Source organism: Malurus melanocephalus, unplaced genomic scaffold, assembly GCF_030028575.1.
Source record: "Malurus melanocephalus ecotype Western Australia unplaced genomic scaffold, MMel_1.1 scaffold_205, whole genome shotgun sequence".
Lineage (NCBI taxonomy): Eukaryota > Metazoa > Chordata > Aves > Passeriformes > Maluridae > Malurus > Malurus melanocephalus.
The window spans coordinates 747,365-764,668 of record NW_026623437.1 but is presented as its reverse complement, the minus strand read 5'-3'; the positions used below and the strand labels follow the sequence as shown (position 1 = coordinate 764,668).

The 17,304-nt window shown below is 41.9% G+C and overlaps 1 protein-coding gene across 4 annotated transcripts; it reads left to right on the top strand.

The window, feature by feature from the left end:
• Positions 1-3,323: 3,323 nt before the first annotated feature.
• On the top strand, positions 3,324-13,794 carry CLK4 (CDC like kinase 4). Of its 4 annotated transcripts, none has more exons than XM_057373689.1 (14): positions 3,324-3,450; positions 5,308-5,367; positions 5,981-6,138; positions 7,154-7,379; positions 8,551-8,641; positions 9,024-9,090; positions 10,335-10,451; positions 10,546-10,712; positions 10,819-10,913; positions 11,272-11,401; positions 11,714-11,796; positions 12,291-12,370; positions 13,278-13,365; positions 13,448-13,794. In XM_057373689.1, the coding sequence occupies exons 2-14, from the start codon at positions 5,314-5,316 to the stop codon at positions 13,583-13,585; spliced, it is 1,494 nt and encodes a 497-aa protein (XP_057229672.1). In that variant the 5' UTR covers positions 3,324-3,450; positions 5,308-5,313; the 3' UTR covers positions 13,586-13,794. The 4 variants fall into 4 exon arrangements, with proteins under 4 accessions (XP_057229672.1, XP_057229671.1, XP_057229674.1 ...); XM_057373688.1 differs by having other exon boundaries at positions 3,324-3,457; XM_057373691.1 differs by lacking the exon at positions 5,308-5,367.
• The last annotated feature ends 3,510 nt before the right edge of the window (positions 13,795-17,304 follow it).

Sequence of the window (17,304 nt, the reverse complement as noted above, 5' to 3'; positions counted from 1 at the left end):
AGGCTTCSCCATGTCAAGCCCCCAATTCTTTATTAGGCTGAAACATTTCAGTCCTCAGGGGGCTCTGTTGTGCCACAGAGAGCGAGAGAAGCCCCAAGTTTGCAACCATCCCAGTAAGCCTTTCAGTTAAAGGGTGTGGATCAGCTCAGCTGAGCACAAGGTGATCCCAGCTGGGATTTGTGTATGACCAAAGTGAAAACCAGTTTGCCCACTGCAGGGAACACACCGTGCCCTTGGTGCCCTGCCAGCTGCTCAARGCACGGTGTCCCCATCGCCCTCAGTGCAATGGGAACACGCTGAGGCCATTCCAGTCTGCCACYGTTCACAGCTCAGAGAGAACCATTGTATTACCTGGCCACAGCTTTTCCCCAGTGCACACGGGAATGAACACAAGTGCCCATGCTCACACAAAGTTTCTGGGTCACTGCTTTTCTAAGAAAAATTCTAATAACTCTTTAACAAAGAAAAAGTGTCCCTAAGTCATAACCATACCTGCTTCTTTTCCACCTATTTGCATTTTTTTGTATTCTACTGCATAACCTAAATAGTAACAATCTAAATAATAATAATAATAACAACAACAATAATAATAACATATTATTTTAAATTTTTGCTTCATAAAAATAAACTATAATGGAAAGGAAATACAACTGTCAGTGGGCTTTCGCTTTGCCTTTCTGCTGCTCCATGCATCCAAGTTCCTATTATCTCTTTGAATTTACATATGCCACAACAATCTGGGACACTGGCTCCCTTGATCAGTAGTTATAGTGATTTGTGAAATGAATAATATATTTTGCCTGATATATCTTAGAAATTCTCCTGGCAGTTTTTTCCATCCCTGTTCAGTTCAGTCCCCTACAGAGGGACAGTATTGTCATTATTYTGTCCCTGAGCTGCCAAGCAAAGCTACAGCTGCTCCCACACATTGGAGGGAACCTAAGAAAATCTCTCTTGTCAGTATGAAAATCAGACCACGGAACTGTAGAAATCCATAAACAACTAAAGGCAAAGTACAGCTGCTAATCAGCCACCCTCTGACACTAACCAGAGGGAAGAAAAATAACCAACACATTTGTAATAAAGAGAAAGCAAGCACAGCACTGGACAAACTGAAAGCCAGGAATTTTTAGCTTTTCCTCAGAGTTTTTCGGAGGCTTTGGGCAAGGCAGTGTATCCAAACAATGAGAACACTAAATGAGATTYATGTCTCCTGAAGAGCTGCTGTGAGGATGGATCACCTCCTGTGGTTAGGCTTTTGAAAGAGGGACCTTACAAAATTGCATTTTGAAGGGAATGGTTTGAATGTATCTTTTCATACACTACAAATGTGTCCCACCAGCACAGTAACAGTGAATTGTAACGTACTCTGCTGTACAAAGCAATCTAAAACATAGTTTCATTGTGTGCTACCCCCTTCTCAAACTGTGCATACATTTGGCATTGCARGTCTAATTAAAGAAGGATATATCTCACATAAACAAAAGTAAATATACCATAAGGGCTGACAGCAGAAGTAGCTGTAACTACACTCAKATGAATTTCCTGAGTTTTGTAAAGMCTAAATTTCTCCAGTTTGATTCTTCAGTATTCTTCGTCTCATTCCTGACTTAAAATTGTCATTTCTAGAGGGACTGTCACTTTCTGCTACATAATCTGGTCGCAGACARCAAATTTCTCCTTTTATCCTTCTCTGAGACACCGCTTAAATTCCAGCTGTCACTTCCTCTACTGCTGTGTCTCCACTGCCCCCTCCTGAACATGAAGGAAAATTAACTGCTTCCAATTCTGCTTTTCTTTTGAATGTCTGCAGAGGTGATTTTGAAAGCACTTTGTTCAGCACACAGAGCAGGGGCTGAAACTGCTTTGCAATCTAGCTAGAGAGGCTACATTCTATAAAATCTGTTGTAAAGCATTTGCTTCAGAGGGAAATTTATCTATATTTGATATGAAGGTGGTACAACCTTTATACACTGCTCTTCTTCTTCAAAAAGGTCCGATTATTAACTTCTGATAGGTTTATCTCTTTCAACTTTCAGCTGAAAACCTCTGGCTGAAACCAGTAAATTTTTACAGCTCCCATTCATTATTTTTTTAATGCACAATGGTTATTTCTACCTTTTCTATTCCAGGCTGAAGATCTTTATTCCTGACAGGAGAGAACCAAAATATCCTAGAACCAAAAATTTTCTGYTCCCAAAGGTAGTCAGTTCGGAGCATCTCTTCTGCATTAAATTCTCTTTTTTCCATTAAATGTGGTTTCCCAAAATTGTCCCTGAATTGCTATATCCTGTTAGAGGCCCTGTCATCCATTCTTAAGGGGAGAGGAAAATAACAAAGGTAAAACCCAGTAAAACCCTAGAAAAGGCAGTGAAATAAGAAAGGCAGATAGCATGATCCTGTCACATCCCATCTTCTCTGCCCTGCCAGGAATACCAGCCACTGCAAAATCTTGCTGCATTAGGGGTAAAACTTGCTAAAAATATTCTGGGAAAGAGTCAGTGAGTTCAGGGGTTTTTCRTTTTACACATTAACCTTCAAAAATTGTCATTTTCTCCAGATAAAACATCTTGAGCTACTAAATCTGAAGCTTGCATTTAAGTTCCACTTTTCCCTATTTTCGGGTTTGCTTTTCTTTACTTCGTAACAATCTCTTTGGGCTTATTAAATGCTGAGTCCGAGTGCTGGTTGGAGTCGCWGCTGATAACAAATTCCCTGTGCAGTTCAGCGTTAACCCCGCAGTAACTCAGGCCTGGGACGGGTTTTACTCAGCCGGGACATGACTCAGCCGGATCCASCATCCCACAGCGCTCCGGAATGAATCAGGAATCGCACAGCAATCCATGCATTTCCTCACGGCGGAGGGAGCCGCTGAAAATTGCAGACAAAATATTTTATTGGGTTTTTACCGTGACCATCGCACAGGAACGGCTCGAACACAGGTCTAACTACGGACCGAATTGTTTAAACGCTACGTTTGGCGAGTTCGCCGGAATAAATTAATTGGCGCTTAGGAGTAATGGGGTGATTTCTTTATTGCTACAAATGTTTGATGAGGCACCAGAGGAGGGCAGGCCCGCCGCTCGGGGGTGGCCTCTGAACTCGCCCTCGTTGCTTGAACCCCTCCATGGAGTTGGGCCACAAAACCATGGAGGATTTGGGTAAAGGCGATGCCCACCATGTGAGGTAGGATGGGACGGGACGGAAAGGGAAGAACGAACACCCCCATTCCCCTCAGAGATGCGGCCATAGCGGTGGCACCGCCTCAGGGGTGGAGCCGCTCCCCGSAGCTCCCGCCCTGCCCGCCCACACGCCGTGCGTCTGACGTCACKGCGCACAGACGCCGCGAGAACGAGGGAGAAGGAGGAAGCCGCTTCTCCGCGCTCTCCGCCGCCATTTTGTCTGTGCGCGCAGGGCGGACACAGAGCTCGCTCGCTTTCTGTTCCAGTTGTAAGTGGTGAGGGCGGCTCCTTTTCGTTCTCTTTTCACCTTCGCTTTTTTTCCTCACTCCTTTCTATTTCCAAGGGGGGACGAAGCAAAGGGGAAACGGAGCGAACGCAGGGCGGGGGGTGGGGGTGGGAGAACTGCTTGCGTTATCTCGGTCAAACGCTGTTTCAGGGGATGATGAGGGGAAAGGAGGATCCTCGGCACAGGAGCCCTGTGGGGGTCTCTGCGGAGGTGCGGGGGGTTGGGGCGGGCGGAGCTGGGCTCGCCTGGCGCCCGCCCAGGTGGCGGCGGGGCCCGGCCCTTCCTCCCCGCCGGGCCTGGAGGCCTCTCCCGGGGAAACGTGGCGTGGAAATGGGCTTGGTGCCCTCGGGCTGGGGCGGCGGGTGTCCCCTCCAGGACCTGCGGTGTCGTACTTTGGCCATCCCAAAGGAATAAGCCTTTGACCTCGTCCGCCTGCCAAGTTTTTGAGGAGAGGCATTTAGAAATTGCTGTGTAGGCAGCTTACGGCGGGGCTTTCGTGGCCCGTATGTGTATGGATCTGTTCGAGAGGGGAATGGCTCCTGCTTGAGGAACCTTATGGCAAAATGTGGGAGTGAAAACTGCTTGTGATATGGATTGGTTCCACATGCTACAGGAATGCATATGTTCGTGGCAGCTGTCAGTATTACATAAGTGAAGTTCTTCGGCGCATAAAATCAGAGGGAGAGCGCAGTAGTCAAAAATCTTAAGGTGGCTCSTACCTTAAAATGGACTCAGACCGATTCTGGCCATTTCCTCCTCATTTGAATTTCCTTGGCTCCTTTGGGGACAGAATTTGCAATTTGAATCTTAATTTCAATAATGCTGTGTGCATTTGAGTGTAGTTAAGCGGTAGTTACTCTTCAACAAAGCGTTTTCTCCAGTTTCTTATGTCAAATATCCATCYTTCTGCCCCCAAGCTCTTCTCTGCAGGACAGTTTAATGGTGATTTTATTTAGATAGTTGTCCATTACAGAGCCTTAGTACAGCCTGCGTTCTGCCTAGTGGGGAAAGAAAAAAGACCCTACGCAACCATAAGTAAAATTTTCAGTTCCTTTATAAGTGAGTGTGTGTAGCTCTGCACCTCAAGAGTGAAATCTGAGTGTGCTTGAGAACCTGAGTTATGTAAGGTGAGAATAGAGGAAAATGGCTTTCGAGCTGTGTTAGAAGAAAGGAWATTAAAGCTTGTAAATGAAATCAAGCTGGTTTTAATTTTTCAGGTGTTTTTGTTTGCCATTCGCAACATTASTATTTTCTTTTTTTTATTGAAATATCGTAAGTGGAAAAGATTTTGTGAGATCTGGATCATGACTGACCCATAAAGTGTTCAAGGCACTTACTTTACACAGTTTTTCCCTCTGTTTGCACTGTATTTGTATTTTAAAATGCAATTCTGTAAAAAGTGTTGCACGTCTGTGGTTTTATTTTTTAATTACCAGCTTTTTACAGATCTTGTKACAGTATCAGAAAAAACTGTTTTTTCAGAATAAGCTTGCTATTTGCATGTTCTAGGAGTTTCCATCTTAATGCCTCCTCTTTGTATAGAGGCATTGTTCTCTGTAAATTTACACAGATTTGCACAATTTACACATGATTTGCAGTCATGATTTTTCTACTCTKTTGCTGTCATTGTCTCTAGGCTATTGTTCTCACTGTTGCTACTTAGTACAGGAACTTTTTATTACCTTGTGTAAGTTCATTCTTTGGAATATACTGGAATAAATAGAGAAAGTTATCCTTACTTTCAAGAAACTCTTGCCATAGATGAGTAAAAAATAACAGTTGTTCTTGTTATACTCTTTAATTCTACAGCCGTGTTTTACTTTGCTTTTTATTTTTCAGTTGTGCATGTACCTGTTTGAACAAAGAATTCCTGCACCTAGCATCCAGCAAGAGAAGCTGGTGGGTTTTGTCTTTGGCAAATCAGCTGAACTGTAGAACACCCACAGTCCTGCATGCTAATAGGGTACAAAAGTTGTGGCTTGGTTCCAGGTGCTCAARTGTTGTGTTAATCCATCAGAGTTCACAGTAGTTGTTGCTAAAAGTGGCTGTTTCCTGGTGTTCTGCAAATAGTTGAGTGAGAGAAGTTTTTAGACTGATTGTACATACTTGATTTTCATGTAGATAACTTTACAATTAAGTATGAAGACCTAAATCCAGGTTTTGTTTTTAAGATGATGTTTGGGGAGGAAGGTTTCTTCCAATAGAAGGCTCTTTAAGGAAACTATTCTGTTTAGTCACTTGAGAGTTTATTTGAAAGAGGCTTTAATGACATGTTTGAAGCTATTAAATGAAGATGAGTTGGCCTATTTAATCTTGGTTTGTGTTTCATAACAGTGTTAGTGTTGGGATGAGGAAGCTGTGTGTGCTTGCCAAACTGAATTAATGGGCAGAGGGAGCTGAGGAAAAATGGGTCTTTTTAATTCTGTCATACTTGATCAAGCTACAATTGTTGATTTATACCTACATATGTGTTTGTTGATTTTGTTTTTWTTATTGTTATTATATTTTCCAGTGGGAGATGAGGCATTCAAAGCAATCCCATTGTCCTGAGTGGGACGACAGGAGGAGCTGGGATCAAAGGAAGCACAGCAGCAGCCGCAAGCGCAGAAAGAGGTCCCACAGCAGTGGCCAAGAGAGCAAGCACTATAAACCCAGTCGCATTTCAGAAAGGTATAAGACTCTGAATTGAATAGTACAAATGTTTCTTACCGTGTCTAAAGTAAATGTRGTTTTGGGGTAGGAGTTTTTGAATGCCCAGAGTTGTCAGTTCCTTATGGTTTGACTCAGTTAGGACATGCTTAATAGGTTGTTGGTAACACAGCATCTGAGTCATTAAATAGAAATTCTTTAATAAAAACAAATAAATGTTACTAGTTTGTCTCACTGGTGTAAGTTAAATATCGGTATTGAAAACAATCCATATTAAATTTCAAGTAAAAAGGATGCCTTTTAATTTAATGTGAACAAAAGAAGGAGAAGGTTTGTTTACTCTTTTAACAGAATGGTAAGTATTAATTTCTCTTATTAATTTGGAGGTGGTTTGTGTATTTTTGCCATGCTGCTTTCACTGGAAAGATGTATTTTTCTGTTTGGTTTTGATCTTTTCCCTAAAGAGCTCATACATATGCTTATAAAATGCTGGAAGGAGTAGGTGTGCAGCAGTGAGGGGACCCCATGCCTAGCAGCTTTCTTAATGGTCTGGTTTCTGTGCAAGAGATCCTTGTTCCAGATAATCTGAGTTTTTAATGTTCATTGCAGAGCACTTAAAATGGTAGTACTTCTCTCAGTYTCTAGGTTTTTTTTTTCTTGAACATCTGGAGCTTTGAAAGTGTATAAGGGATGATTTCTGTATTGGAAGTGGTTTGTGTGACTTTTAAGGYTGTAATGAAGTTGCTCAGTATATTCTAGGAAGTGTTTCTCCTTTTTAAGTCTGAGTTTCTTACCATGCAATCTGTGGACAGAAGATACATTGTTCATGTGGATGGCAGCCATGTATTTGAGACTGACAATATTCTTAAATTCCTAATAAAGTAACATCAAAAGCTCCACTATTTTTGGGGAGGGATTCAATTAAAAACATTTTTGCTGTAAAGACAGATACTGTGTAACTCAGCTCAGGTCACTTATCTTGTTGGAACCTCAAGTTTTTTGAAGTGGAGAACATTCACTTAAAATATATTTTCAGTCATTATTTGGACGATAGAGCCATAAATGAAAGAGACCATCATGACCGGAGATATGTTGAGGAATACAGAAATGACTTCTGTGAAGTGTATGACCACAGGCATTATCACAGAGACTATGAAAAGAGTCACCATCATCACTATAGCAAATCCTCTGGTCGGAGCAGGAAAAGTAGTCATAAAAGGAAGCATAAGAGACATCATTGCTCCAGTCACCAATCGCATTCGGTATGAGTAATTTTTAACTTTATTATTAATGAATTAGTGGTAATAGACTTCTTAAATGAGTGCTAGAGCTGCAATTCCTGATCCACGGTACTATAAGAAATACATTATTAAAAAAGGATTTGTATTTGAGTCCATTTGTGGAGCATGTGAATATGTTGTTAGTTGAGATTCTTGGATCAGTGTTGGGTGGGGGGTGGGATTATCATCAGTACTAGTTGTACACTGGGAATGTAGGTGGTTGGTAGTCACAATCACTGGGACTGATCTGAAAAATGTTGTGAAGTTAAAGACAGGTAGCTTTCCTATTTTGAAGTACAGTTGTTCCTTAGCTTTGCAGCTTAGTGAATTATGTTTTGCCAGGTAGACTGTGAGATGCCATCCATCCTATTACTAAAAGTAATTGAGATGACATGCATTTTTAACATGAATTGGAAGTATGAATGTGCATGTCTTTAAATTGAYACAAACAATTCTACACCTACTTCCAGAAAGCTTTGATAAGCCCTGTGCTCAGCTAATGACACCTAATGTCTTAGTGAGATGGGATAAGTTTGTTGCTTGCCTTCTTTGAAGGTGTGCTCTCTGAATTTCTCACRATTGGCATGATGCCCACTGATGCATCTGCAGCTCCAGGTGTTTTATACCACTTTCCTGCAGTAGAGGCAGCAAGGTGTATTGGATTATACAATGCAGATTAAGGACTTCAGAGTAATTTTTCTTCTCTCTCTAAACATGGGGGAAGTTAAAATTGTTTACATGAGTGGATGCTTTAAGAATAGGAACATTTCACCTGACTGGGAGTTTAGATACGTAAATAAATGCTGGTTTTTTGCTATTTGTTAGCAAAGCATTAGAAGTAGCAGTGTTGCAGTCTTAATCTGTCTTCAATTAAGCCACTGTTTGAGAGACAAAATTGTGTTGTTTTTTTTCTGTTGCTTGTATCACTTTAAGTATTTATCTGAAAATCTGTTCCTTGCCATGTTTTTCTTCTGTAACATAAACTGTGCCCTGTGAATTTCTGGGGACTGAATTTGAAATTGCTCCTGCCAACTGTTCGTGGCCTGGTGTGTAACTGAATGCCTGAATATCTCCCCGCTGAATGAATTGCGTATTCTGCCCTGAATTCACTCTGATATATTGATTGGCTGGACGATCTTGGTGCCGTTTCCAGAAGAGTCACCGAAGGAAAAGATCCAGGAGTGTAGAGGATGATGAGGAGGGTCACCTGATCTGTGAAAGTGGAGACGTTCTAAGAGCAAGATGTATAGAACATTTTTCAACACTTTTAAAAAACTTTTCAGAAAAAAATCTGTTTAGAATAGTATGTCAGAGGAGGGGGGCTAAAGAAATCTCATTGCTCTTTTTGTTCTGTTTTTTTTTGTGCTTTTTTGTTTTTTTGCATATCTTCTTTTCTGTAGAATTTAAATACTGTGTTCAAAAAGTTCCAATTAGTAAATGAGATTAGAACAAGAGATAGTTTTTTGGCTAACTGTTTTCATGACTCCTGTCCAATAAAATAATGCATTCTGATGCTGAAATTTAAAGTAATAATGCTTTTGTAATGGCACATTTTAAAATCTATATTAATATGTTCATTCTCCTTTAAGTAGTTGTATAATTCTAACTTGCTTTTATTCTTTTTAGATGAAATTGTTGCGACTTTAGGAGAAGGAGCTTTTGGAAAAGTAGTGGAGTGCATAGATCATGATATGTAAGTGTTGGGTTATCTTTCTAAGTGGATATAATAATAAAAGATACTTCTTAGATCAGAAATGAAAGCTCAAGGAAATTTTGCTTAAAGGAAAATTACAGTTCAAATGCCCTTTGAAATGATTGAGAACTCTATTTTGCTTTATTACATTTCTCTGTTTCTGTAAGTTCTGCTGTAACTGGAGGATGTGAAAGCAGCTGAAGAGTGCAGAATTTAGTTTGGGAGACTGCAGAAGCTGATGCAGTGAGATACTGAGAAAGTAGTTTTGGATCTTAGTGAAGGCAATTTCTGGAAAGCAGTTGCTTGGAATTGGTTGAGCTGTAAATTGCTCTACTCAGTTGTCATAATAAAAATTATCCTTTCAAAATTTTCTGAATCAACAATAATGTAGTAACCAACACTTTTTTGATTGAATGATTAATGTGGTAGCATGTCTGGTGAAGGAAAAGAAACGTACTGAATCTCCACTACTTCGGTATTTGCACTAACAGTTGTTGGAACTCAAACCACTTTAACTGTATGTTTTATATTTTRGCAGTTCTATGACATGGTTTTAGTGTATTTTCCTCTACCTTTGGTTTGTTTGTTCTGTCRTTTCACAAGTTAAGTCTGTTCTGGAGTTTGAGACTGTTGTGAGGGCAGGGAGTCTTCTGAAGTYAAGATTTGAAAGAGCTCTGCAGAGACAAACTTGTCTTAAGAGCGAGTGAAATGAACTGTGTGCCTGTGTTCCATTTAAGTAACAGCCTTACAGTTTGAATGCATGCAGGCATTCAATGCAGGGCAGTTTTCACTGGTRCAAACTGCTCATAATCCAAAGTTCAGAAGTTACTCAATTCCCCTGGTTCCATAAGAGCAYTGGAAAAGAGCCAGGACAAGTTGTGCAAGTTGCAGGAAAAAGTCAAATTTTTGCAGGATTTTTGTTCAAATGAGAGCTTTGTTAATTTTGAAATCATTTTGCTGGCAGAKTCCCAATGTTTATTCTACTTCAGATGAGATAATAACACTGAGAAGTCATTAATGTAGCATATATTTATAAGTATTTGAGAAAGATCAGGATTACTTTTTTTTATGAAAACTGTTCTTGCTGAGTGCAGCATGCTTAAATCAAATTCCCCTAATCCAACTCATAATTCTCCATGACCTTTAATCTTCCTGTGTTTCTTTTATTAAATTCAAGCTGCTTTGAGGTTGTGKGTGTTTGACAATAATTGATCCAATTTGCCATGCTTTACTTTCTTTTCAAGGAGAGGAATGCATGTAGCAGTTAAAATAGTGAAAAATGTTGGTCGATACCGGGAGGCAGCCCGTTCAGAAATACAGGTGTTGGAACACTTGAACAACATGGATCCAAGCAGCAATTTGTAAGTATGAAATTTGAGTTAGCATACAAAGGGTTTGAGGAAAGTAATTATTCAATACATATTCATTTGGGTTTCTTTTTTTTTCTGTTTTAAGCCGCTGTGTCCAGATGCTGGAGTGGTTTGATCACCACGGCCATGTTTGTATTGTTTTTGAGCTACTGGGACTTAGTACTTATGACTTCATTAAGGAAAACAGCTTTCTGCCATTTCATATTAATGACATTAGGAACATGGCCTATCAAATTTGCCAGTCTATAAACTGTAAGTAAATTTCAATACTCTTATCAAGTATGTGGCTGTGTCTTGGTTTTTCCTTTAGAAATTTTMATGTATAAATTATGAAATACTGTTCTCTTTTTCCTTGTAGTTCTACACCATAATAAACTAACTCACACAGATTTAAAGCCTGAGAATATCTTGTTTGTGGAGTCTGATTACATTGTGAAGTACAATGCCAAAATGGTAAGTTTGTTCTTTGTTTCTCCCAATTTGAATTGCACTACTTCGTCTTCATTGAATCTTCTCTTAAAAAAACCTAAGAGATAACAAGTAACTGAAGCTAACTTAAGGTTAACAAAAGAGGAACTCTTGTTACTGTGGGAATGGTCTTTACTCKGTTATTTTGGGTATTGAGATTAAATCTCTTTGTTTGTTACCCGCTCTTCTTTCTTGGAGCATTGAGCYGAATAGGAATTAAAGTATTTGGAGGAAGTGTTTTGTTCCACTTTTTCTGCTAGCTGGTACTTTGAAGCTAATGTGATAATGTGTTTTGCCTAAGCATGCTTTTAAAAAGTATTAACAGCATTTTGATTCCTTGCAGAAACGAGATGAGCGCACTTTAAAAAACACCGACATCAAAGTCGTTGATTTTGGAAGTGCAACTTTTGATGATGAGCATCACAGCACATTGGTGTCCACAAGACACTATAGAGCTCCTGAGGTTATTTTAGGTCAGTAAAGACTCTCAGACCTTCTTTACAGTTCATTGCTGTTCATGCACATGTTTTTGTTAACTGGAGTAGTTGCTCATGGTTCTGATAATCACTCATCTCTCAAATAGAGGTGTTAAAGTTTTTGAGTAAACAGTAAAAGATTCTAAAACCAGAAGTCCAAACAAGGTGCTTTCCCTCTCTCTCCCACCAAGGGTTAAGGGTGGGGGTAGGATGGGGATCAGTAAATGTATGCAAGCTGGGCATGTGCCGTGTGGTTCACAGATTTTGAGAATATATGAAAAATTAAACCAAACTTTGCCTATTTTGCAGCACTGGGATGGTCACAGCCATGTGATGTGTGGAGTATTGGTTGTATTCTGATTGAGTATTACCTAGGATTTACAGTGTTTCAGGTGTGTACCTAAACTTAAATAGAATGCTTTTGTTACAGACTGCTGATTTTAATCTTTTAATGACTTGTACRTAACTATATAAAAGGCATAACCTCATGGGCTTTTTAAGGGTTATGTAGATGAGATTATAAAGCCAGCATCCACATATGAAAATGTTGTCTTGGATATCCCCTTCAGAGTATCTAAGATGATCTTTTTTTGGCATTTTGAATGAAGAAGCCTGTCTAGTTTCACGATACTGTTGGAATGAAGAGTAAAGAAACACTTGTACAAAAGTTGGTTTATTAACTGTTGTTCAAGGGTCATTTTAACTGTGGAAAATTTTGTATAATCTGCATTGCATAATCTTGTTTTTAATGATCGAAGGTGGCAGTGTTTAAGGATATGACAGTGAYAGTGCTCTGGCAAACATTTTGTTTGCAGTTTGGGTGTTGTTACCAAGTGGCTAAGAGRAGAAAAATGTTCTCAGTGCATTTATTGCTTTTTCCACACAGACTCATGATAGTAAAGAACACCTGGCAATGATGGAAAGAATACTGGGGCCTCTGCCCTCTCACATGATCAAGAAATCCAGGTATGTTCATTATAGAAGTGGTAAGTTGCMTAGTATTTTCCATTACAGGAGAAATTGCACAGTTGTCATTGTTAGCTATGAGTTGCTGCACATCAACAAAGAGACTCATGGGCCTTTTGTTATCTTAAGTAGTTGGCAGTAGTCTTCTGATTTTAGTATGAATCGTCAGCCTCTTGAACTGTAATTTCAGTATGAATGTTCCTAAGCCTTTTAAGCTAAATACGGTCACCAGAACAGTATTAATTATCAATTTTTCTGAGAATGAAGAACCTGTTGTCATCAGAACAGTTATATCGGGAGGAAGAAGAGGGTCCTTGTGTGCTGTTATAGCTGTCACCCTCTTCCACTGCCCCTCCATGTCCCTTAGACATGTGCTTTTGTGATCTGTCTCTTTCAAAGATAACTGCATGCAGCAGGAGTTTCTCACTTCCACTGCAAGGAGAAGCAGTCAGCACAGGGCTCTCCCCTGACTCTCTGTCCAAAATTTAGAGGACCTCGGATTTGATGGTCCAGTTTCTTTCTTACATAGGCTGTCCTGCCAGATTATGTAGATCATTCTGTAACTCATGTTACAGTAGAATTCCAGTAATTCTGGGTTGGGCACTGTATATTTTTTGTTACAGTTGTCCGTTGACTACAGTGCATTTTGAAAAACAGGAAAAAACTTGGAAAGCAGCAATTGCAATAAGTTCAAGTAATACTCATAAAATGTTGCTCTGTTCTAATTATTGTGGCAACAGTAACAAAAAAAGCAGATGTGTGAATAAATATGCACTAAAAGGAATGTTAGTTCTGAAATGCAGAGATACATGCAGGAGCACTTAATGGCATTTTAAACCTTCTTGGAGAAGGATCTGCTTGCTGTATACACTGACACCATCTTACTGTTATTTCCCTTGTCGTGCAGAAAACATTATTTTCACCATGATCAGTTGGACTGGGATGAGCACAGCTCTGCAGGCCGGTATGTCAGGAGACGCTGTAAGCCTTTGAAGGTAGGAGACAGCATTTTTATTGCTCTGTTGGATTGCACTTGTGAAAGCTCTCTCTAAAATACCTCCCACTTTTTTCTTTCAGGAATTTATGCATTGCCAAGACACAGATCATCAAAGTCTGTTTGACCTTGTTCGCAGAATGCTGGAATATGACCCAGCCAAAAGAATTACTCTTGATGAAGCCTTGCAGCATCCTTTTTTTGATCCATTAAACAAATAAATTCAAAGATCTTCTATGCTTCTTCAAGGAGATTTCCTAGACTGTGTCAGTCAGTCAGCAGAGGTTGCATGAAACTTTTGTAAGCTTTAAATTATTTTGTACAGCTAAGTCTGTAAATAATTACATATGTTTTGTATAACTGTTAATGTTTACCTTGTTGAGCAGTTGTAGTCTTATGGGTATCAAAGTGAAAAATAAAAGTAATTTTCATTTTTGAAAACCTGTACCACTGTCCTTTTACAGATTATGCTGGTGGACCCTCTGACTATAGRTAAGGAGTCTGGGCTAGCTGGAAGAGTTCTGGAAATATTCCCAAAAAAGCTTCCTTTTATTAGAGAGAAGGAAAAGACTCACCTAGTTATGCTGTGTAACAGTTTGATGGCACTCTGAAACATGGGTGGAAACACTGTATATCTTAAGTAGCTTTTGTGGGTCTGCTTTTTTCCCAGATTTTCTGTTACATGGTGTACATTGCTCCCCAGCYAGCTAATTAGCACTTGGAAACTTGTCTGATGGTTTCAGTGCTGAGTATTTATAGCTAATCTTTTTAGTTAAGGTCTGAACAGTAACATTTCCTACTTTAAATGTTGTGCTCAGTCCTTAAACATGAGCATTTTTGTGATTAAATTTTTAGAAGGACTATGCTGCTGCAGAGAACTATGGCATGCCACAAAATTATGGCATATTTAAGCCCTTGAAGTAATAAGGAGAGCATCCTGAARTCTTCAAATGTGCATTTCTGTGGCTATTGATTTGCAGTTACTGGTAAATGACGTGACCTTGGGGACTCAGGARCTGAGGCATCAAGATTGTACAGAACAGTGGTGTCTGGGTTCTCAGTTGTGACTCTGAACTCAGGTACTGGCTTGAAAAAGGAAATTGTACAATTTTCCAAGACCCGTTAATGTACTTTRGTAGTTTATGTTCTTCCATGTTTCAAGTTGATGGCTTTTTATCATACTCCAACTCTCTTAATCCATTTGGCACCATAGGGGTGGCTTGCTGAGTAGTAGGGAGGGAACCTTCTATGGAAGGGTTTATTCAGGCTGCAATAAGCAAGTTTGGATCATTTATTTCGACCTTTACTGCACAAGCCTTTCTTCAATGGAAGGAAACAAAATTATTTCAGCTCCACAGGATCCTGACTTCAGGTTTTGTGCTAGCTGAGTTAGCCCTAATGCACAGTAAGATTTCAAACTGATGTCCTTGTTCCACTGCTGTGAAAACTTCATTTGCAAGAGGTTCCAGACTTGCATATCTCTGAGTTGGGGGTAAAATAGAGCTGGGACAAGCTTTGAAAGCTTACCTGCTGTTACCAGTGCCACCTCCTGGGCTTCATTGCAACTCATAGCCACCTCCTTTCCTTGGAGGATGACATTGTTTCTGCTCTGCATGAGAACATATAACACTCTGTTCCACACAGGTCAGCTCAGTGGGGTTGAGCAGGACAAGAGTAAATTCCTTCTCTTCTCCCCACAGTACTTTCCATCCCACAGCTTCAGAGGCAAAGCAAGGCCTTGGCTGAGTATATCAGCTAAGCAATGCAAATCAAAGGCAGATGGGGGGAGAAAAGTTTATGTGCTGCTATAACAATAAAACTAACCATAAAACAGTTCTGTCAAAATTAGGGAAAGATGGTGTRCTCTTGCTTACAGAGTGCTTCTAGCTGTTGATGTAGGTACTGAAATGTTTTGTGCTTGCTAAAGGAGGTGCAGCTTAGCCCTATTAAAAAGCCCTGTTTAWACTGACTTTCCTCCTTCCAGTAAATTTAAAAGCACTGTCAGGATTAATGTGGCATCTGCAGCAAGGTGCCAAGTGCTTTTGAAAGGCCTTGCAGGATCTGCATGAGTGTTGGTTTGCACATGTGTCCAGGCCCCTGTAATCTTTACACGTTTCAATCAAGCTCTAGCTATTTAATTAGACGAGCATTCACATCTATTTCTGCACTTCAGATTTTCAGCTGTTGTACCTTCAAAATAYRAYCTACRAGTGGATGAGCCAGGCAGACCAGAYGAAAAATGTGCATTCCATAATGAGCCAGTCACACTTTTYACTAGTCATGGAGGATAGGATAGGACAGAATAAAGCTATCTTTTAAGTGAACAGCCTCTGCTTTGTCGCTGAAGTGCAAAGAGCATACACAATCCAGAGCTTCACGAGCTGGTCCAAGTGGGAGAAGCRTGCTGGGGGCTAAAAAGCATTAGGAAAGGGGTTTGAAGGTCTGGGGCAGGARTTCAGCTGCTGCAGGAGTGGTCAGTCCTGCCTCTTTCAGTGTCTGGATATCAGAGCTACCAGGACAAGATGCGTTGCACCTGAGCATCTCCCTGAAAATGATAGCACTCTGCGTGTTCTGCCGCTCTCACAGAGCTTTTAAGGCAAGGCCTTAAAGGCCCATCGAAATGAGAGGGGGAGAAGGAGGTAGGAAAGAGGGTCTCACAAAAATCTGGAGATKCCTTTTTATCTTCAGGCTCTGTGAGAGAGCAGGAACTGGTTGTCAACAAATGCTATGGATTCACCTGGTTTAACTGCTTTGGAAATAGTAGCTACGTGAAGCCTGTGTACATCCACCACGGCCGTCTCACAGTGTACATGTGTGTGTTTTATTAACACACTTAATCAGAATCTGACACTGGTAATGTTACTGACATTGTAGCATTTCCTAACTCTCCTAGGCTTTGATCATCTAGATTCTAGAAGTAAGAATTTCTCAATTCTAGAAGTAAGAATTACTCCTCGAAGGGCAGTGCGTGTGTCCTGGAGGCAAAGGGTACATTGGAATTTGTAYACTCTGTGCATAGAATCTAGAGAGGCATTAAATTACAGGAGGATGTTTTGTAGGTAAGAGTTGTGATGCACWGTGTGAGTTACAGCAAGGAAAGGTCACTACAGAATACATGGGTGCTCGGTGCTTGTCTGTGAGCACAGTTTTCTCCCATTTAAAGGCTCACCAAAACGATGGAGCACTTCACTGAGAGAGCAGTGCATTACAGTGCGTGGTGGGGCTCCAGGTGAGGTCTCTAAACCAGCTGGCGGTCCGGACGGGCTGTAGCGCAGGAGGTACAAAGCTCCCGGCCGGGTGACGCCTCTCTCCGGTCGCCCTCTCCCGTTGGGGGGAGCCCGCTGGAGGGCGCCCGGTCCGCGCCCGCCGCCGCCCCCTCCGCGGGCAGCGCTGCCGCCGGCACCGGAGCGGGCACCGGAGCTTGCACCGGAGCGGGACCGGAGCGGGGACCAGAGCTTGCACCGGAGCGGGGACCAGAGCTTGCACCGGAGCGGGGACCGGAGCGGGGACCAGAGCTTGCACCGGAGCGGGGACCGGAGCGGGGACCAGAGCTTGCACCGGAGCGGGGCCGTCCCGCCAGCGCCACGCGCCCCGGAGCGGCTCTCGCCGTGCTCCGCCTGTGCAGCACCCCGGGGGGCGCGGAGTCCTTGGGCGGGCGGGGATGGAGCCGGGGGAGCGGTCCCCGCGGGGGGCCGGGCAGCGGGGGTGGGATCTGCTCCGCGTAATCCCCCATGGGGGCCGGCGGGCCGCGCTCGGAGCATCCCCCCTTCCCCAGCGCGGGGGGAGGCGGCGGGGGAGCCGCCACCCCCCGCTTCCTCCGTTTAAGACCCGGGCTGGCGGGGCGAGCGCAGGAGAGCGGCCGCTCCGCAGCTCCGGCCCCACGCCCGCGGCGCGCACGGGGCGGCGCTGGATGCGCCGGCGGCGGGAGGCGGGCGGCAGC

Excerpts from the sequence above, each read along its gene's own strand:
- CLK4 (XM_057373689.1), top strand. The coding sequence starts at position 5,314 with ATGTACCTGTTTGAACAAAGAATTCCTGCACCTAGCATCCAGCAAGAG. Across the intron at positions 5,368-5,980 it reads GCATCCAGCAAGAGAAGCTG|TGGGAGATGAGGCATTCAAA; the intron begins GTGGGTTTTGTC and ends TATATTTTCCAG. Across the intron at positions 11,797-12,290 it reads TAGGATTTACAGTGTTTCAG|ACTCATGATAGTAAAGAACA; the intron begins GTGTGTACCTAA and ends TTTTCCACACAG.